Genomic DNA, 21660 nt, shown 5'->3' with positions numbered 1-21660 from the left:
GGCACGAGAACGTCTGTATCTTTGAGACTCACAGGGCGCCCTTGGTAGAGGCTTTGCATCTTGTCGATTACAAAAGCCCCCCAAAATACTCGTCGGCGAATTTCCAGGTCTTCGTCTGAAAAGCGCCCAGTTTTGGTCAAGTCGACATGCATGCCGAGGTCAATGATCATTCGAAATGCCATGCCCGAATAAAGCCAGGCAGCGCTTCTCTCGTCTCCTAGGGCAAATAGCGAATTTGTCATCTGTAAAAGGGCCTGGATGGTGGTGATGCGACTTGAATCTAGTGAGCTACCAAGAAGTTCTCGGACACGCTCACGGAATTTCCATCCAGCAGTACGCACATCGTTTGGGTCTTTGCGGACTTCGAGTCTGAGACTAAACTTCGAGGCGCCGAAGTAAATGGCATTCAAAAGAAGCTTGGAAAAGTATGGTCCTCCACACGCCATATCTCGCATGAAGGCCGGTCGGTAAGTGACGAGAAATGAGTGATGCTGTCTGTTCCAATGTATGGAAAGTAGATGCATGCCAAGCTCTGGGTCAACTCCGTCAAAGTCAAGTCTTTGTTGACGGAAATTCAAGTCCTCCAGCTGGCGCTGTTTCGCTGCTTCAGCAACCAGGCCTTTCTCGACCCATTCATCTGAGATCCGGGGCCTAGCATCTACTTCAACCTGTTTCTCTGGAGCATGGTCTTCATACAATGTGCTCGTACGGCTGTGATAGGTCGAAACGCCATCGGCAGACATAAGAATCCTAGCAACCCCCGCTTCAACAGATGAAGCTCCAGCTTCGTTACTACCCAAGGCATGTTCATCGTTCACCGGGACCGATTCAGGTGAGGAAGCACGCCATGGCGAGGATGCGGCAGCGCCGTCAGTGTTTGGCGACGTGCGAGTCTTGAAACGATATCGTCTACGACCAGTCTCCTTTGCAGCTTCGGCTACAGGTTCGTATGTACAATCTTGGCCGTAAGATTGGCAGTTGACACACACGGGTCGCACACCATTACATTTGATCTACCAAACCAGACAGCGAATAATTAATTAAGATTTCATAGGTAGTTGGTCCGTGTCGAAGCAGAACACCGTACCTTTCGTCGTCTGCAAAAGCTGCAGGCTTCAATTGCCCGACGGCGTGACTTTGAACTTGGCGCGGAACGGGAAGCTCCAACCCTCTGCTGAGCTCGAGCCAACATTGGAGAACACGGACTAATTCATTGACGTACTGCCTATTGCGCGTGGAGAAGTAACGAGGCTCGACCACAAGAAAAATTGGATGCAAGAAATGCCGCGGGTCGTGGTTATTTCTAAGCCATTGGTGACTCTGTACTTGAAGGAAGTTGGTGTAGAATGCTGTTGGGATTCGCCACGCTTCTTTTCCCTACTTGCGCGAACAATGTGGAGCATATCCATAGATGCTAGATTCGTTGGTTTGCACTAGTGCTACACTCCTAGTAACCTTGTGGCACATACAGTGCCTCGCAAGTAATTTCGAACCAGACCGCTAATACTACTAGTAGTATAGCTGGAACTCTCGTGTACCTTGCAGATTCGCCACTGTACCGGAAAACTCTATAAGGTCTGGTCTGGTGCATCAATTTCCCAATCCATATGCGTTACAGTCAGCGCGGGGAAATAGACGAGTTAACATTAGCGGCGGGGGCCCTGAGAGACTTGGTTCCCGGCGTTCCCGCGGGAAGCCAAGATGCCGGGATGCAGCGACATTGAACGGAAACTGAGCTGCATGGCCAATGAATTCTATTATAGCAATTTGGCTTGTTATCTAAAGTTGTGCTCGTGGCGGCATAATTAAACTGACAGGATAGTAAGTGTCCGTCAATTTGCTTTCTTTGGATGGTTATCTTTAGCAACTGCATATATCTTATAGAGGGGCATGGGTTGAAAAGAAAGAAAGAAATCGTCCAGCCCAACTTAACTCTCACTCTTAAAATATCTATTTGCTGCAGCTAGACTGCTCTTATGATTCGGTAACACTATGTCTAGATTACAAGATTCTAGCATTGCGATATCTGTGACATCACGGCCTTTGAACCATCATAGGCAAAGAAATCAAAATATTAGCCCTGGGGTTTCGCTATTGGCTGGTGCCACAGCTGGCGCTGTCGAAGCAGCCATTACTGTCAGTCTACAACAAAGCATGCTCTCTTGTCTATTTTTTACTAATATTGCCCTTGCCAGTATCCATTTGAGTTTGCCAAAACTCGCTTACAGCTAAAGCACAATGCATACCATGCCACTACCATAACAACTAAAAGTCCGTTCTATTCGCTCTTGCAGACAGTTCGCCAAAATGGAATAAGAGTGGTGTACACGGGTTGCTCTACTCTAGTCATTGTATATATGAGCCCTACATTGATACTGGTACTAGAATCACTTCACTTACTCCTCCTAGGGTACCGCGTGCAAAGCCGGCGTTCGGTTTCTTACATTCGACTCTATTAAGAAGATTATCTCCGATGGGGACGGGAAATTATCACCTGCGCGTGGTCTTCTCGCGGGCATGGCCGCCGGTGCTGTGGAAAGCGTGATTGCCATTACACCAACCGAACGCATCAAGACAGCTCTGTACGAAGGCTTCTCCCTGATACTCCCTAGTTCGGTTCGGCCGCTAACGAAATTGTAGAATTGATGACGCGAGAATGCCTATAAGACGGTATAAGGGTGGCATACACGCATTACATACTATCATCAGGGAACATGGCGTGAGTGAAGTCTATCGTGGCCTTGTTTCTACAACAATCAAGCAATCAGCCACGTCTGCAGTTCGCATGGGTACATATAACTCACTGAAAGAAAACGTGTCGCCACGCCTTGGGGGTTTCAGCAATCACCCGATAGCTACTTTTGGGTTGGGCGCAATTGCTGGCATTATTACTGTTTTTGCCACCCAACCATTTGACACAATAAAGACGCGTACCCAAGGCGCTACAGGAATTACAGTATCGGCAGCTGTAAGGGATATTTTTCGGGATGGGGGTGTGAGATCATTTTGGAGCGGCAGTTTCATGCGGTTGGGCCGACTTGTGCTTAGTGGAGGTATCGTTTTTACAGTATACGAATATGTCTCCTCTGCCTTGTACAGTGGCACCTTGGATAGACTATAAAAAAGTGCAGAATACTAGGAGCAGAAACAACGGACCTTCTGGGCATATACACTCTTTATATGTATAGAGTATATAAGCTATTTGCTTAGCAGGAGTATAATTATAGTTTTAACATAGTTTTAACATAGTTTTAACATAGTTTTGATATAATAGTTTAATATGTTTAATAATTAATATCTTATTAACCTTGATTATGGCAGGTTTAAAAATAAGGTTAGCATCTTCTTAAAATTAGGTGTACCTAGCCCAGTCACAGGGTCCCATCCTGGCTGCGCCTCAAAGCCGCTTGTCCCACAGCCAGGATTATTGCCCTCAGTAACATCATTGAGAATGTAAGGATGCGCGTATAGAACAGGGTTGATAAAGCCAACTGGCTTCTTTCCCAAATTAAGACGCTCTCCATTGATAAGCGCAATAACACTGCCGAAGACCGGAGTTGCAGCACTGGTCCCGCTGACAGGCTGAAAACTTCCGTCCACAGCCACATTGTACAGAGCACCATTGGCGCTTACATCAGGTAGACCGCGGGAGTTGCCACTGGTGTTGAACCGGTCAGCTCCGTACGGAGAGGGGTATTGGGTTAAATAATGGGAAACGGCCTCGGCCTGGTAAGCAGGCATCGAGAAAACGTTGCTGAAGCCTCCGCCGCTGTAGATGTCAACCTCACAGGCCATCTCAGGCTGCATTCCTTTGGCCAAAGCAGTTGCCAAATCAGTGCCAGGAATAACTTGGGTGGCACCAACCGTGGTGACAAAGGGACAATCGCCGGGGAAAAGTGGAAGAAACCGTCCATAAGTGCCGTTGGTGAGGGAGTCTCCATCTGGCTGAAGACATCTCTTACCCAGTCCTGCTACACCTGCAGGTAGACGTTAGAAAATAAGCCACGGGACAGTTTTTTTTTTCTGAAAGCCTTACCGTAATCCCCTGAAGGGTACAATACAGTAACCCCTTGCAATCCCAATTTCATGTACTCATGACATTGACGAATCATATAGTGTGGTGGTAGGTCCTCAGCAAGAGACCATGATGAGGATATAACGTGTGTGGGGGGAAAAGTCCCGCAAGCTTCAGTGCCGTTATAGCCACCCGGCTGTGGGTCAGGGTAGGGACGGTCACCCTGTGGATCATCTCCGCCGTCATATGTGCAATAAGACCCATCGATAGCATCGAGGAAGTTGTTATAGGACGCCCCTTCCACCATATCTCCGACTTGAAACAGCGTAACCTCCTGTGGGTAGACCAGAGCCATGGCATATTCGAGGTCCAGATCTGGCTCCGTGTTGTCGTATAAGTCCTCCTGTTGTTGTTGAGGATAACCACCATCAATGGAATTCAGATGTGGCCGTTGGCCTACCTGTTCCGGCTTGTAGGTAGAGAAAAACAGATCCAAATCCTCGGGTCGATACCCGGCAGTGGAATATTCGACAATACCGTATGAATTGTTGCTCGCTGGCAAGAGACTGGACGGAATATCATAGAGGGAGTACAAACAGTCCAGAGTGGTCAAGTTGGCACAATTGTGAAGACCAGTGCCACTAGTTGGTATGTGCCCATGTGTTTCATTGGTGAAGCTGCTATTTTCACGCTTTCTTGCTGATCTTGGAGTTGACAGTGATAGCTTGACGTCGAAATGAACCGTCGGAAGGATCAAGTCTATGACATTGGCACTAAGTTCCGAAGGAATTTGGTACTGCTCGCAGGCGATGTGATTTTGGCCCTTTCCGTCGTCGTAAACGTAATACCGTGTCTTTAGAAGTTGTTCCGCTTTAGCAACCGTGATATCTGTTGTTATCCAATTTTTGCCCTTGATCAAAGAGATATCGCTTCTTTCAATGCCAGCTTGCAACAACCACGAGATCACTGAGGACACCGTCTCCTCGCTTCATCGTGTCAGCAGAGTTTCTTGACGAACAGTATTGCATACATGGCCACGCCACTTATTTGAGTGACTCAGGCGCGTTTGAAAAGGCTAATATGAAAGACTCACGCTGGCGCAAACATGTCGACCACTTGCTCTCGTGTCAAGTGCTTTCCATAGTTACTACTTGCTGGGTTTGAGATGTCGTACAGGAGTTCCTCGCCTTGATCAAGGTTTTGCTGTTTCAAGCCAATGCGAAGCGGTAGGGATAAGGCGGGCTGGGCTTTACCGCGTTTTGTCCAGCCTTGGGGGATATTCATGCGATCTTCGTGAACAACAAGGTTCTCGAAAGCATTCGTGCAAGAAACCCAATATAGGACATTGTATGCCCCCAACAATAAGGCGGTGGAGCGCATGATGGTGTCACTGGGTAAAAAAAAAAACTTATCAGGTATAGAGATATAAGAAAAAAAGCAGCTGCAAAAACTTGAATTATTACAGTTTATATACAACAACTATTATCGGTTAACTCGGCAAGATACATGCCCCTGGGTCATACAAGATACGTTTGTAATAATTAACAATAATATTGACTTCAGCAAAGTCTTATCTATCATACGAGGAAATCTCGTAATTTACCGTTACTAGGCCTATTACAGTAAGGATACAAAGTAGCATTACTACTCTGTAAATACAGTGTCCAGTAACTCCAGCCATTTGTCATACTATACTTCATTAAGTTTCGAATGGTTAATACTACCTTATATCTCGTGTAAGCCTAAGTAATATAAAATCCGATATATTATTTTTTAAGTTTTGTTCTGTTGTTATAAGCAAGCAGATTCCAAACGGATTAATATATATATATCTAAGTAAATAGAACAACACACACACCTCTCCTAGGCATATGCCGCCTCTGCTTCCCCGGGCTCCTCTTCCTCGCTCTAGCCTTGAAGCAATGTATATCTAAGTAAATAGAACAAGAGCTTCAATAAAGCATCTTAAGTAATATTATATAGTATTTAAGTAAATAATGACTTGAATATAATACTATGTCTTTAGCTAACTTGTGTGCACTTGGGTGAAAGTCGATGCTGAATTGTTATTATTGGCCTTTCTCTGGCTGGTTGTTCGGGATGTAGAATACTAAGACATATACTTATAATAAAGGCTAATACACTTAGTTTTGGACCCCTAATTAACAGTAAGGGCTAAATTCCCCTCCATTCCTTCTTCAGGTTACCGAAACCAATCCGGACGTTGTAGTCCTCCACTTTCAACCCTCCAAAGTCAAAGATAGAGTAGAAGTTGCGCAAATAGAGCTGACCGAGGAGGAAGAGATGGGGGCTGCCGCTGGTGGAAAAGGGTGGGTTGCACTTATCTGTTTGGTAGGCGAAGCCGGGAATTTTGAGTTGGTCACCAGTAAGGGTAATGTTGGTGAAATCAGAACTCTCGTCACTCTCAAAGGTGAACGTGACTGACCATGTTGAGTTCATATCGGTGCAGGATGGGAGATAGTCTCCGTGTAGAAGGGCAGTATAATTCCAACCGATAGAATCATAAACAGCGTCAATGGTGGCATCTGGGACGTAGATAAGTCCAGCTCCAGTATCGAAAACACCATTTGCCGCGCCGAGGTCATACTGCAGAGACCCATTGTTTTGGATATTGCCGTTATTATCCTTGCGCTCTCCGTAAAACGTCTTTAGGTTTGATCGCCAGAGCTCGTATACTCCGCTGTCTTTCTTTCCAGGAACCCAGGCGACGTCGCCATCCACATACTTGCGCTCATGAGAGTCCCCGAGAGTAAGCACACCCTTGCCAGGGTGACCATGAGTATCATTGAACTCCGTGCCGTAGTAGAGACCAAACCTGGGGACGTCTACCTGGCGATCTTGCATCAAAGTTTCCATTACTGTCTTTGTATCTTCCTCAGCAATTGATGAGAAAGCCAACCCAAAGAATCCCTCTCCTGCTATGAAACCCATCGAGGTCTGGTTGGCGGAGATGAAGGTTTGCGTCCAAGTTAGCCCATCGTGGGAGAACTTATCGCTGTAAACCTCTCCGCCAGTTCCACCACCAAGATAACTGATAGAGTCATAGATACCCAAGTCCTTTGAGGTTACGGACGAATCGGAATCATATGCCTTCCAAGGATAGCTACAATGCGTACGAAAATGCAGTCAGATAACAGACAGACAGTTGATTGGCGATTCTGTGGGGCTTACCCGCTAACGTTGTCACATCCTCCGTCGACACAATTTTCGTTCGCTATCCAAGAAGTGGCACTACCCGTGTCAAAAACCAGAACGTGATTCTGGGGTGGAGTGCCAACAGAAATATCTATGCAGGCCTAGAATTATCATGTTAGATCCGGCCTCGCAGAAAATCACAGACAAGTGATGTTATAGTAGACTGACATAGGTATTGCGAATTGTGACAGGAAATTCCAGAACCGCCGCTGAGCCGGATCTTGCGAGCAGGACTGCCGCGGCAGCGGGAACGACGGCTGCACGAATACTGAGAACCATCTTAGCCATAGGAGTATTCATTAGAAGCTACAAGAAGCCATTGATAGATAAACAAAACTCAATAGCGAAATGGTTCTGCAGTTTTCCATTGTATTTATAATGGGAAGAATACTGGAGCAGACTTTCAAGTCTCGTATACAGCGCAGGATTTCTCGTATTGGGAAATTGAGTGTTAATGCAAGAGATACGAGATACTATTCCTAGCACACTTTTACATTTATCACCTTATTACCAAAACAACTATACGATTCTACTTCCTTACAACATATATATTTTTCGTAACCAATAGGAAACAACCATAGCAAAAGTAAACAAATAGTTTGAGATACACCTTACTCATTTTTTTGACTCTTGATAAGCCAATATAGTCACAACCTGTTTGTTTAATTTTTTCCATATAACATAAACACTTGATATTTACATTTACTTCATGTCTGCTTTACTAACAAATGTCCTATACTTCGTTGCCTAGAATTAAAAGGAAATGTTCGGGCGGCACGACTCCCCTTATATGCAGCAGGTACGGAAAAATCCTCAAGACACCAAACCAAGAAGAGTAGTACAACGCACTAGCGACCACCAACTGTTACTTTATTCGGACACTTTCAACCGACCTCGTTGAATCTCTTGTTACATTAGGTAAGGAGCCACAACTGCGATAACAATACATCTGCTATACCGGCGATGTTTCTATTGCCAGCGCCGACAGGCAAACAGCGGTTGGAGTAGCAGTACCACTGCCCGTGGATTCAATAGCCCGTCCTAGATTTGTCAGGGATAATAGTAAATAAGGGACTAGAGCAGGAAGGTGTAGCTAATGCAGAATGTGTTATAATGTTGTTTATTGACGAAGGCAGTTGACAGGCGCTGCAGGTAATTGTCGACTTAGTCGCTGGCATATGAGGTGTGGTATTCACACTATACGCGCTGCGAAACCTACACCACCCTTAATGTCCGGAACGTGCCAATGCGCCGCAAAACAGATGTTGAGCTTTCGTCACATCTCAAGTATATACTTGTTAGCGCAGTTAAATGAAATATTCAAATTTTGTTTCTCGAATACGATGACTCTTCATCTTTTTTGTCTCTATGTGTTTATATGTGCCCAAGAGCAATTACTTCGTCTTGTCGGCTTAGGCTAACTTGAAGCTGCCTAATCGTTCTATGGTTGGCGGGAGAATATATGGTAATTGGTCAATAATCACCCGCCACATCACCTCTTCGCGTCCAAGTTACATATCGGCTAGACTTCATCTTCTTATAGTACGGAATATAGCAGAGGGGAGAGCTACCTATTTATAAAGATGGTTCTCTCCTTGACAAAGTAAAAGGCAATGCCAAGTTAATGATATGCCTATCATATACCGTAAAACTACTCCAAAATATGGGAGGCACCAAGTATGTTGCCCCTTTTTCTTGTTTCTTTCCTACTAAAGTATACCTACAGCTAATAGGAGTATAGAAAACTCACTTACGATGCATATACCGTTAAATGGGTAGCTGTGCTCCGCTCTGAGCTAAATGCATGCAAGCTGCTCTTAGATGAAGAACATGAGTGGCTCCAGCCGGAAAAGAATGATGATAGTACCTAGAAGAATGATGATAGTACCTATGTAGTGGGCCAAATGGGAGTGCACAATATCGTGATTACCTATCACGGATCAGGGGCTTACGGGACAACTGTTGCAGCGCAGACGGTAACTAATAGGGTTCGCACATTTCCGAGTGTTCGATTTGGGTTATGGTTGAAGTAGGGGGAGGTGCTCCAAAGCCACCAGACCCCGAAGATGCAAGCAAAGATATCCGACTTGGCGATATCCCAAGGGAAACCACGAAAAGATTGCTTCCCCTCTGTTGTATTGCCTTTACATCAGACCTTAGTAACCTGATACTAAATCTTATAGATGGTGTTCTTCAGTGTGATATGGGCAAGTGGAAGAACAATGAAGAATTTAGCGTTGAGTCATATCTAAACAACCCCCTGGAGTACTTTTGACGGCAGTCAAGTTACTACAATCGGAACATGATCTCAGACGAACTGAGAAGCGCCTTGGCCAAGACTCGGACGAACCTGTGGTTCACTACGGTCTCGTTGCATCGGCGAACGCGGTCATGAGATCAGCCCAGCGTCGCGATAAGCTGCGAGACGCATGGGATGTCTCTTGTTTCGAGATGGAGCGGCTGGACTAATGGACAGCTTTACATGTATAGTGATCTGAAGCATTTGTGACAAATCGAACGAGCACAAGAGCAAGTCATGGTAGCCTTACGCTGCAGTAGCGGCGGCAGCGTAAGCAAAAGATCTCTTTGAGGGTAACTTTGCCAAAGGAAGTCACATTTATCCCTCCGGCCGGGGACGCTATGAAAGTAAGAAGGTCTGGTTTTGCTTACAACTATGATTTGGTGCTAATTCCCTTTCCTATCCAGGATATACCTGAAAATAAGGTCCAGTCGCAAGCTCCACACCATGGCCCGAACCAGCATGTGTTACTGGGGAAAGTCATTCAGTTAGATGCGAGGAATAAGTACCTTGAAGAAAGGAACCAAGATCGAGTTTCAACGGTCTTTGGTTATGCTGGGTTTACTCATTGAGGCCTTTAAGACTAGCTGAGTGACACCAATCTACGAAGATTAAAGCATCGGATCCCACAAGTGTTAACAGATTGGCAAGAGATGTAACTGTAAAGAACTGGCACTGAACTGTTGATGATTAGAACTCGGTATTTCATTTCTCATTGGTGTCTAGTGATGGTGGGGAATATAAAGGAAGGCATTGGTTAGAGTGGCAAAAGATTCATCATTCGGAGAGCCATTTGGATTACGCTCGCACCGTGACCTTTCGCAATCGATTGGGTCAGTGGTGCAACAACAGTAGACAGCGGGGCGGGTGCGGGTTGATCTATATGATGGGTTGCAGGTATATAAGCTGCATTAATAGGCTGATTGCCGGTATATGGTCCAGTGCATGATAGATATACACAGACTTGCGACAAACCGTACTCTATATGTTAGTATAACTGTCGGTCTTGAGCGTGGAGGAACCCCTGCGATACAATGGCAGATTTCGCTTCCGAGCAGATGACATGACATTGTCAGCAGGTGGCAAGTTCTTCCAGCATCTGGGAGATGAATCTCGCGCTGTACTTCACTGAGATTACCACTACTACAAGGCTTAGGTGGGCCGAACTGCAAAAGGGAGTGCCTAGTCTGCGAAAATAGTTAGAAGAAAGAATTTATAGGAATAAATATGGTCTAAAGGTGGTGTAAAGAGGGGTTACAGGATCGTCAATCGAAAAGACAGCTGAGCTTCGACACGGCTACCGCCTGGGCGTCTGATTCCTCATTCTTTTCCCACTAACTTATAACTCCGCTTTTGGGAACAATCAATATCCGCTCGGCAAATCATTTATGCTTCTGGAATAGGTGTTTGTTGTCGCAATAGCATAGCTGTATAGCACAATTGAAAGATACACCATACTCGTTTCAGCGCCCTGCATCTAAACGACTATCGAAAAGCCCTGGCTCTGTAAAAACGTTGACTATTTGAATGTCCCCGCTGAAATACTACCTGAAGCTGCAAGGCCTGAGCCGAGGCGTCTGACATACAGCGGCCCAGCATGGATTTTACGGTTGGATGCCGAAGGGTAAAAGGGGAGCAAATAGGTATTGAAGGCTGGGCGATAGTTTGCCGCCATCATTAAGGCATCTGGAGGATTTTCTCTCACAGTTTCAGATCTATAGCTGAAACCAAGGCACTAGTGGAAAGAGACCAATTGCCATTATCGACTTGGCGATATTGTGTTGAAACGCAGGTGGCAAAAAGTCTCATAAGCGATCCTGATTTGTCTTGTTAGTGTTAGATGTCAGCACTTGGGCGCGCTGATTCCTCAAGGTCCAAAGCTCAAAGGAATATCCCCGTCGTCTCTTATTCACTAGGAGCTAGCTTTTATCCCCCCCCTGTAGGACCCTGTAGAACTAGCTAGAGAGTGCCGAATCTAAAAAATCCCCTACTTCTGACAAGCCAACGCACAAAGCCGAGCAAATCGGGCCATGTGTAAGTGCTGATTCAAACTGCTAACCGCCCCGGGCAAGCACATGGGATTCCAACAAGCCACTCGCAGATGGAGGATGAGATCCGGATCTAGCCCTATTCCGCTTATCGGCTTATAACTTGCTCTTTTGAAATTAACCCGCGCACACCAGGCCCTTTTGAAGGATCAATAGGTAGCGCAAGTACTATTGTCGGGAGCTGGCATGAACGCCATTGGCCAATTCGCAGCCGCTTACAGGGGCCATCAACAAGGGCTGCCGTACCTGTCGGCCGCCGCAAGCACCCGGTGACATCATGTCCGACTTTATTTATACCTAATCGCCCCTCGTGCTTGTGCTTTGCAAGGGAAGCGAGCGGGTAACACCAAAGTCGAGACCGCAGACCAACAGTACGTGCATAGAGTGCAACAATACCAGCAGTGCGGCGAAACAATTTTCTATCTCTCGCCCGCCATGTGTGTGTATCATACAGATTTGTGGGTTGATCATTCGCCTCATCCAGGTATTCTGGTATTCTTTGTCTTTGTTATACCCACTTGAGATGTAACAACAAGCGGCTCATTCCTGTGGTGATTATGTTTTACAATTGTCTTATAAGCGTAGGAGTCGTTTTTATAAATCTTTCTCTCTTTTATTCCCTAGAATAAGATTTTCGCTTTCAATTGTCAATAGGTTCGTGTAGCCTATGTGGAAGAGGTAAACATGTCGAAAACACCCGAATCCGAGCAGATGTCCGACACTCTCAACGAAAAACATATTGTGGCGTCAGGAGTCTCAGAGGAGCTCTCTTCAGACAATGAGAAAACCGACGAAACAAGGAGCGATGCGGTGGCCCAAGAGGAAGCTCTGGTGAGCACGACGGATGAGAGTCAATACCCAACGGGATTGCGACTGGTAATCATTGTTGTTGCTCTGTTCCTCGCAGTCTTCTTATACGCAATTGATATGGTTCGTAACAATACTTTGATCCAATCTACATGGACAACAAGTTGAAAGCTGTGGCTGACCAGTTTACTAGACAATTGTTGCAACAGCCATCCCCAAGATCACCGACGATTTCCACAGCCTCGATGAAGCCACGTGGTATGGATCTGCCTTTTTCATGACAACGGCTGGCTTCCTATCAGCGTGTAAGCAACATTTTCAACACTGTTTGCAAACGAAAACTGACATTTCGTCTAGGGGGCAAGGCCTACAAGTACTTCCCACTCAAGCCCAGCTTCCTCCTCGCCATGTTCATCTTCGAAGTCGGCTCCCTCGTCTGCGGCGTTGCACCAAACAGCAAAGCCCTCATCGTCGGACGAGCCATTACCGGTGTTGGCGCGGCGGGTTTGGGATCCGGCGCTTATACTATCGTTGGCTTTTCGACTACGCCTGCGAAGCGTCCTCTGCTCATGGGTATTATTGGAGCATCTTATGGAATCGCAAGTGTTGTTGGTCCTATCATCGGTGGTGTGCTGAGTGAGTACCAAACGATCGTTTCACAATCCCTTCACATCTTGGCTGACTCTACTATTAGCTGATCACGCAACATGGCGCTGGTGCTTCTACATCAACCTCCCCATCGGAGGCTTCTCAGCGCTCATCATATTCTTCTTCTTTACGGCTCCCAAAGAAGCCAAGCCGGTTCCCGCAACCCCATTAGAGAAGTTTCTCCAGATGGACCCTCTCGGCATCATTCTCGTCATGGCCGCGACCATCTCCTTCATCCTGGCGTTCCAATACGGAGGCCAAGAATACGCATGGTCGAGTTCCGTCGTTGTCGGTCTTCTCGTCGGCTCTGTTGCAATCACTCTTGCCTTTGTCGCAGTGGAGATTTCACAGACCAAGGATGATCGCGCAATGATTCCGCCACGTCTCATGAAGCAGTACAACATTTGGTCGCTTTGCCTCTTTACAACCTTCAATGCCGGCACATTTTTCCAAGCCATTTATGTGCTACCAATTTACTTCCAGACCACATATGGTGTCTCTGCTACGGGTTCCGGTGTACGCAGCTTGCCATTTATTGTTCCCTGGGTCATGGCATCTCTGGTATCATCTGCCGTCATTCAAAACACTGGCATTGCGAAGCCATGGCTACCGTTTGGTGCTGCCTTGGCCACTGTGGCGAGCGGCCTGTTTTACACGCTTGACATTGGATCTAGCAATGGTAAATGGATTGGATTCCAGCTCCTTGCCGGTATTGGCTGGGGCTCCAACATTCAGATTCCTATGATTGCTGCTCAGGGCACGTCCAATCCAGCGGATCTTTCTCTTATTACTGCCATCATTCTTTGTGAGTTTACAACATTTAGTTTTAGTTCCAATACTCTTGTCGCCGTTTACTAACTATCAACTATAGTCTTCCAAACCGTTGGTGGTGCCCTCTTCGTCTCAGCCGCTCAAGGATCCCTCGTTGCCAAGTTGATCTCTGAGTTGCCCAGCAAAGCCCCTTCAGTTGACCCAGCCATGGTCGTCGCAGCAGGAGCAACCGGAATTCGTGGCGTGTTCTCAGAACAAGTCATTCCTGGAATTTTAGAATCCTATTTATCTGGCATCAAAGTCGCATTCGCCATCATGATTGGAGGCGCTGGTTTTGCAACTGTCACATCGGTCCTTGGTAAGTGGAACAAGCTGGATAAAGAAGCCGCCAAGAGTGCTGGCGGAGCAGCATAAAGAAAACCACACGGCGAGTAGAAAAGGTGGAAAATATATGCATCAGACGAGGACTAAAGCTTGTGGCTGGGGAAAAGGATATCATGTTCAACAGTAACTACTTTGCTTTGTTTTGCCGGATTTGCCAGGAACGGCATCGACAGTTGGATGTGCGATACCTACACTGCATGAATGGAGCTGACGGATAGACGCCTGGATAATCTGCTGTTAGAGAATTAATTAGATATCTTTCATATATAAATAGCGCTATTTCTCCCCTCCATCCATTATCCAAATGGTTCTAATTGAATGGTTTCAGTTAGAGAATGGCTCGAAACTGCTGACAGTTCGTAATACATGACATAGAGCGCTGCCATTACCCATATCTATGCTTATCTAGTGGATAACAATGCGCGGATTTCTCGTATTAGAGTTAATGTTATTATAGAATAGCTAACAATTTTGTCGCTACTTCTTACTGCATAATGCTAAGCGAGTTGAACATTTAATCAGTTGCGTCTTGATGTCATAGAAGTTTATCCTGGCGAATCTATCTCCCCGGTCCTTTACTTTCTCCGTCTTATAGCCTGCGGATGGATGGGAATCGTATTGAGACATTGACGTCATGATTCATTAAGTTATAACGTCGTTGACGTCTTGAATAGAGCTTTCCATAATCTGCCCTCTGGTGTTGATTCAGAGAGCTATATAGCTCAATCAGGCTTTATGCATTGTGAGACACCACGAGTACCCCCTTCTCACTGTCTTATACGGTCGATCAAAAAGTTCGCACACCACCTGTGTCCTCTACAGTACTATTCACGGCCTCTTACAATTCTTTTCGAGGATTGTGAATAGAAACTTTCGGCATCGAATTGTTAAAGGTTTCTATCAGAAAGTTGAATTGAGCTGTATCTTGAAAATGGCCAAAGAAAAGCTTGCTATGACGGCAGTTGCCGGCGTAGGCATCATTGGCGCAACAGTCTGTTCTACATGGGGCGAACATCGAAGCATCGACAACACCCACTGGAAAAGAAGTGCAGGAGTCAATCAATTTTCCGAACGCCACCGAGCCGCCATGGCAGATTCGAAAGAAGAGCCATTATCTCATAGATTCACAAATTCTGTCTTGAGGACCGGTGGCAATGCATCTCTTGGTCGGCGTGAGCAAGAAGGATTACATGAAACGAGAGATATCAGCAAAAAGGGCGAAGAAAATGCATCAGAGCAAGGTCCTGCCCACACTTTTGTTTAGCTGAGTGGAAATGGCATAAGAGATGGGGAATCGTTATACCGTCCCATATCCCAACCCCCCCCGCGGCGCCAAGGACTCTATCTATCCTCACATCGTTACGTATTATGCTAGCACTCTTGCCCTTGGGTTAGAAGAAGATATCTCTTTATATTAATAGCAGTCTATTTTTTTTTCCTTTCGCAAATTTTCAGCGTGGAAGCCGACCGCTGATACTTTCGCTTACGGCACAAGTTTGAGCTAAGCAAAGCCCCTCGCATGTGAACCTTGCATCTCACGCTTATAAACGTCCATGTACATAGTATAAGAATAGTTCTCATACACTTGGTTTTTCCCTTCCAACAGCCTTGGGATTCTCTTCTTGGCTTGCTCGCGTAGTTGGCGTTGCAGATCTGCATGCGTCAATCCTGAGCGGCAACATCATATTCACTCAACTTCAGCCACGCTTAAGAGACTGTCTTTAGAAAGAGGCTGTATAGAAGGCGTTCACGCATGGAAGCCCCCCCGTTAATATTCTTTACATGTTATCGATTACGCACGAACTTTCGGATGGACCATCCATTTTCCACATGGCAAAACGATTAATTTCATGAATGCCGCGTTTGACTCATTTGTTTTGGCTCTCAGCAGAACAACGCTTACATGAACTCAGACGAACAATATCGCCATATACAAACCTAAGGTAGCTTAGCAACATTATCAAGGACATTGCCCTATTTCATTTACTAGTATTTTGTAATCATTAAAGTGACTTCAAGATGTTAAATCTTTTTTTTTTTTCACATGACAGAGAAGATATGTTTGACCCTCCACTTTAAGAGCTACTGTCAAACTTGTGAATCCGCGGGATGTTACCCGCGAACATCAAATCAGCAGTGATGTCATGGATGAATTTGAGCCAAGCTGATCCGCGTTCACAGTGTTCCGTGGCCTGCGTGGCTGTCAATTGCTGGCGTGAAGATGGACTTGTCTCTGAATCCGTTGACGGTAACGGGGCTAAAGCAGTGGCGTATTCATGAGATCGATCTAAGCAAAGCGAATACTAAACCAAATCGAAGCTGAATACGCGCAAAATCCTATCTATACGCGCATTGCCCGGAATTGTGTGCTAAGAATTCTCCCGCCAATTCTGTCTTGGTTGCTTACTTTTTGTAGTTGTTTCTATTACGCCATATATCTGGGTCCGAAGTCCAATAGCGAACAGAAAGTGTATCACTTTGACATCAGCATACAGAGCAAAAGTCACCTTGCACCCACAACACTTCCTAGCCATCGCCGCGTTGCGTTTCCATCGGAAGCTCATGTGACTCTGTTAAGATACAAATTTTCGAGCCATTCCAGTATCTGCGCCACTGCAACTCTGATTGCTTCCAGCCGCTCGCCAAGACCCAGCCAAGAACAAAGGCTGATTGGGCAACGTAAATGTCTTATTACCGTTGTCGAGGAGAAAGGTTATCACATCACTCGTTGTCGACCCTCCTATGATACGAGCTTCCCTTGTGCGGTCATCCAGCCGTATGACCCGTACATTTTTTTCATAACGCATTATTAGATCACAAACGTTTCTTAATGATGTCCTAGAGAATCATCCGAAACTTAGGACCATGGTGGTTAAAAGTTTCACGCCTCGTGACGCACAATATGGCCAAGCAATAGTCTCAGACGCGCCCTCGTTGGCATCATCACCACCGCTGCGAACAGCTTACCTCGAAATAACTATAATAAAGACTACAACTCCATCTGCTATCGAAAATAAAGAAGCATCTACGAGAGTTTCTATTATCTGTTTTACATTGACGCCACTATTTCGCGCCACATAGTACTTAGTTAAATCACGATGTCTACCGAATACACTCCGGATTCCAACGTCGAGAGCAGACTGCAAGATGATTCATACGCAACTCAGACCAACGAGCCAGTTCCAGTGCAGAGCGACAATAAGGGAGTTGAAGATCCAATAAATGCATCACGTGCTGATTCTGATCAACAATTGGGTAAGCATCACATCTTTGCGTGGTACACTTATCGTGCATAGCACGACGGTCCATGCGCTAACCCTGCGCTCAATGCAGAACAAGATGATAAGGAGGCTATTGACAAGTCGAACATCGTGGACGAACGTACTCGGGGTGCTAAGCCAATGGGAACATATAGGGAGCCGGGGGATAAGGTAGCTGGGTTAGAATAGGGATATACGGCGACGCAATTAATCCTTGTATGCGCCGAGTCGCTCAGGCACTGCTAGTAATACAAACGGTCATGTCTAAGTCTTGGTGAATATATTTGATTCACAATAATTAAACGGGCTGTTTCGATATCTTCAAGTGTCAAGTGGTTTAACATTACTCGCCTCACCACGACATACATCACAGTACCTTTCTTCTCACTGGTCTATAATTTGGACAAGTAAGAATGGGTGATAGTCATTAATGCCCTTTCTAATCAATGCATAGATGTGCCACTCAGGAATGAGGAATGATCAATAGATACAATTCATTAATAAGACTTGTATACAACTGATAACTTATACATGACTAGGATTAAAAGCAGCGGAACTCATGTACTCTTCTTTCCACCCATCATGGATTGTGCTGTGCCTCCAATAGCTCCATCCGCATTGAAATGTTTGCCAATCATTCCCTCCTTATCCAGGGGACCACCAACAGCCTGCCCTATTGATCCTATGGCACCTTGATCTAAATCATAGGATAGACTAGTAAGATTCCATCTCAAAAAGTATCCAAGTGTGCATGGCACATTGGTAAATTAAACATGTGCAGTTACATACCTGTGAATTGCTTTCCAACAGCGCCATCTTTATCAAATACCTTGGGTTTGGTATCGCCGACACCAGATGTTGGGTTTGTGCCTGACGTAGCGTTCGTTCCTGGCGCGGGTGCAGAAGCCATGCTGAATGCCGTATCTTGAGATAATGGTAACCGGTAGTTTGAAGATATAGAATTAAAGCTGTTTACTACAGATAATTCCCTTGCCTTTGAATGTTTGACTGTGATATGTGTTGGAAACAGAGCTCTTATAAGGGTTCATTCACAGTGCTGTTTACGGTACGCTGCCGAAAGCTACTCCGACCGGTAACGCAACGCATTCTCATTGCGATGCATGATTGGGAGGCTTACAATACCAGAAGCTTAATAGAAATGTATGATATCATCGATAGATTGTTGCATGAGCGAGATGCCATAAATCAGTTTCCCAAGTGATGATCCTATGATATTACATGTAGGTCATTATTACGATCGTAGGGCGTCAGCCTTCTAAATGGCAAGCACATCAACACGCTGCAAACAATTATATAAACATCATCCAAACCCAAACACTAACAGTACCATTACTACAGTTCATTCCAGGTTCAATTTTTCTAAGAAAACACAAAAACTTATTTTCATACACTACACCCACTATGTCTGGAAACGACAACCCGGGAAACTTTGCCAACCGGTAGGCCAACTACCAATAAATTGCCAAGCCACGTCGCTGTAACTAATTGCATCCATTCAACTCCTAGACCCAAGGAAGAGGTTCAAGAAATAGCTTCCAAAGGTGGCCAGGCCAGCCACAATAGCGGCTTCGCCAGCATGGACCCCGACAAGCAGGTGCGTGTTCACATTCACGGTAATTTGACTCGAATGATCACGCTAATTCATGCCAGCGTGAAATCGCATCCAAGGGCGGAAAAGCCTCGAGCGGTTCTTTTGAGCCGGGCAGCGAGCGGGCTCGGGAGGCTGGTCGGAAGGGTGGCTCTCAGTCCTAACCCGTAATGATTCCATAGGGCAATAAATGAAATGGTATTGAAATGATATTACGCAAATCGTACATGTGTGCATTGTTATCGTGATATCACTATCCTACACCTGCTTTTGCATAATATTCTTACCTAAGAGCCGAGATGATGCGGCGCTTTGTTGCGGAATGAAACACCGCACAACATAAGCTTTCCGCTTCGGCTTGGCTCGTGTCCTTTCATATGTCGCTAAATCCGTAGGTCGATAATTGAAATACTTGTCAGAAGATAATTTGTGATGCTTATATTGCACCTTGTGATTCCATTGCCATTGTTCCCCCATGAATTGTCTAATCACTGGTGAGGACTTTTGCCGCCTTCATGGCTGAATTGGAGCTTTCTCAACCATATGAGTCAGTACTCAAAAATCGTGCAGAAAGTTGGGAAAATTTGTACAAGAATTATTACGTTTGCTATGTAAACTCTATACCATAGATGGGCATGTAGAGACCTTAACTTTACTGCAATTGAGGCGGGGGTTGGAAAACTGGTCCCACCTTACAAACTGGGTATATTGCTATTTTGGTCTAGTACTGCGGCGTTATGACCGCTCTTTGTTCAATCACTTTTTTCTCTCATTTCGTTTCGCTCAAAAGTAAAAGTGCAGTCATTATCAATCAATGGTTGGCAGCCCACTCGAGCGCTTCCCGAATAACTACTCTCATTGCATCCGTAATTTTCAGTTCACTTAAATCCTCCCTCGTGGCCCAGCGGCTATTTGAGTGTTCATTCGCATTTAGTGTTACTGTGCCAGTAGATACCGAAACGATAAAGTTGAGTTGTATGACGCTTTTTGAAACAATGACTTCGTTTCCAGAGTCATCCACGACAGTTTTCTCGGTTGAATAAGTCATTGGATCTAGCTCCGCGTGGATTTCGACAATATCTAGACCCGTTTCTTCCTTCACCTCTCGCACAAGAGCATGTTTGAGAGTTTCGTCATCTGGGTCTACTTTTCCGCTAGGTAACTCAAAGACGTTTGGGAAGTACAGCTCGTGAGCCGCTCTTTGTAGCAGAAGGATGCTTGGAGAAGTCGAATTTGGAGCATAACAAAATGTGGCTGCGCCAATAACGATCTTGTCGTATGGTCGGCCTGACTCAGAAAGCCGAGATCGTCGAAATTCGTCCAGTGAGAGGCTTAGTACGACATATTGACAGACTCAGGATCGACAAGAGTTTGATAGGGTCCTATTCTTGAAGAAATGTCTTTTTTTGCGCAGAAACGATAGTGCTGGAATATGAAAAGAAGTGTGAAAGACGAAGGTTATGTTAACTTTGTGTTGTAGTGATTGGGCTGAGTTCTTGGATTAGAAGAAATCGTGGTTCGGCGCAGCTACTAGCGGGGCAGATTACATGTAAGCTTCATGCGTGCGCGAGTATTGAGTGCACGCTGCGAGCAATCAGGTTATGCTTTCAATGATGCCTTTCTCGCAAAAAGTTGAAAGCAATTCAAAATACGAAAAAAGGTATATTATCACCTAGTTCACTTTGAGGATACAGAGTGTAAATGTGAGCCTAAAGTCTCATATGCAGGGAGACATGAATAGAGTTTCTACAAATACAAGCCTTGTAATGGAGTTCACGTCCCTCGGTAGCATTTCGAGTGGCATGGCGATTTAATCGCCTTTGCATAGAATAATAAGTGAAATATCTACTCCTAGTCGGTCTCTTCAAGGTTGTATATAAACGATATATCAGCCCTGGATTCAGGTAAGTGGAGAAGCCTCCATGCCGATTGACAGCACTGATATCAGCATTAGGATTCCTCAAAGGTATAAGATGTCGATAAACATAAGCGATATTTCGAGATGACTCGTAGATGATTTTTAATTCAAGAGGATCGCTACTATCTGGTGTAGACTTTTTGTCTAAAGACTAACATGCATCCTAAACGTAGGAAAAGCGCAAATATAGCAGTAAATGCAATATACTTTCTTCAATACTTGGAGCCATAATATCGGCAAAATAAGTCAGCTTTTAAGGCATTGCAAGAAATGTTTTGATAGATGTATAACATCATATGGTTGGGCGGTATACTACGATTGCAATTGCTTAAACGGCGGGATCGAGTGGCTATAAGCAGCTCTGAGACGGATCTTAGTTTGCCACTAAGAGTTAAACTCGAAAGATCGTGGCGGTCGAGTTTATGCTTCCATTAAGCTGCTTCGTTGAATATCTCGCCGTTCCCTCCAATCTTGGTCGAAATGTTATCAAGACGTTGGGTCACGCGGAGAATAGACACCGGGCTTTCAAAGCAACGCCGACGCCATTGAGCATTCGTATTGATGCCATGGATATAATACTCTATCACTACGAAAAGATAGCTAACAGAAGAGAAAATGATCCTGATCTATAAGCAATACAAGCTTTTCTTGCCTAAAATGAGAAACGGACCCTTACATCATAACA

At 45.3% G+C, this 21660-nt stretch overlaps 7 protein-coding genes across 7 annotated transcripts; 4 read left to right on the top strand and 3 right to left on the bottom strand.

Moving 5' to 3' along the window:
* Window positions 1–1992: 1992 nt before the first annotated feature.
* Window positions 1993–2640, top strand: TGAM01_v203383 (hypothetical protein; the record flags this gene model as incomplete). The annotated part of the gene is made up of 3 exons (XM_018801292.1): window positions 1993–2136; window positions 2196–2351; window positions 2410–2640. The coding sequence occupies 3 exons, from the start codon at window positions 1993–1995 to the stop codon at window positions 2638–2640; spliced, it is 531 nt and encodes a 176-aa protein (XP_018665563.1).
* A 672-nt stretch (window positions 2641–3312) lies between these two features.
* TGAM01_v203382 (Pro-kumamolisin) lies at window positions 3313–5395 on the bottom strand (the record flags this gene model as incomplete). Its single annotated transcript, XM_018801293.1, has 3 exons — window positions 3313–3977; window positions 4037–5001; window positions 5109–5395. 3 exons carry the CDS (start codon window positions 5393–5395, stop codon window positions 3313–3315), a joined length of 1917 nt encoding a protein of 638 aa, XP_018665564.1.
* A 795-nt stretch (window positions 5396–6190) lies between these two features.
* On the bottom strand, window positions 6191–7531 carry TGAM01_v203381 (hypothetical protein; the record flags this gene model as incomplete). The annotated part of the gene is made up of 3 exons (XM_018801294.2): window positions 6191–7139; window positions 7208–7332; window positions 7400–7531. The coding sequence occupies 3 exons, from the start codon at window positions 7529–7531 to the stop codon at window positions 6191–6193; spliced, it is 1206 nt and encodes a 401-aa protein (XP_018665565.2).
* Window positions 7532–12262: 4731 nt separating this feature from the next.
* Window positions 12263–14218, top strand: TGAM01_v203380 (major facilitator superfamily transporter; the record flags this gene model as incomplete). Its single annotated transcript, XM_018801295.2, has 5 exons — window positions 12263–12508; window positions 12579–12690; window positions 12743–13021; window positions 13080–13838; window positions 13905–14218. 5 exons carry the CDS (start codon window positions 12263–12265, stop codon window positions 14216–14218), a joined length of 1710 nt encoding a protein of 569 aa, XP_018665566.2.
* A 3068-nt stretch (window positions 14219–17286) lies between these two features.
* On the top strand, window positions 17287–17637 carry TGAM01_v203379 (hypothetical protein; the record flags this gene model as incomplete). Its single annotated transcript, XM_024549195.1, has 2 exons — window positions 17287–17443; window positions 17522–17637. 2 exons carry the CDS (start codon window positions 17287–17289, stop codon window positions 17635–17637), a joined length of 273 nt encoding a protein of 90 aa, XP_024406033.1.
* A 368-nt stretch (window positions 17638–18005) lies between these two features.
* On the bottom strand, window positions 18006–18358 carry TGAM01_v203378 (hypothetical protein; the record flags this gene model as incomplete). Its single annotated transcript, XM_018801296.1, has 2 exons — window positions 18006–18145; window positions 18238–18358. The coding sequence occupies 2 exons, from the start codon at window positions 18356–18358 to the stop codon at window positions 18006–18008; spliced, it is 261 nt and encodes an 86-aa protein (XP_018665567.1).
* Window positions 18359–18870: 512 nt separating this feature from the next.
* Window positions 18871–19221, top strand: TGAM01_v203377 (conidiation-10; the record flags this gene model as incomplete). The annotated part of the gene is made up of 3 exons (XM_018801297.1): window positions 18871–18908; window positions 18976–19063; window positions 19120–19221. 3 exons carry the CDS (start codon window positions 18871–18873, stop codon window positions 19219–19221), a joined length of 228 nt encoding a protein of 75 aa, XP_018665568.1.
* Window positions 19222–21660: the final 2439 nt, after the last annotated feature.

The sequence above is a fragment of the Trichoderma gamsii genome (genome assembly GCF_001481775.2).
Source record: "Trichoderma gamsii strain T6085 chromosome Unknown Scaffold_9.2, whole genome shotgun sequence".
In the NCBI taxonomy this organism is placed as follows: domain Eukaryota; kingdom Fungi; phylum Ascomycota; class Sordariomycetes; order Hypocreales; family Hypocreaceae; genus Trichoderma; species Trichoderma gamsii.
The sequence above is the reverse complement of the archived record's forward strand: the minus strand, read 5'-3'. Positions and strand labels throughout refer to the sequence as shown.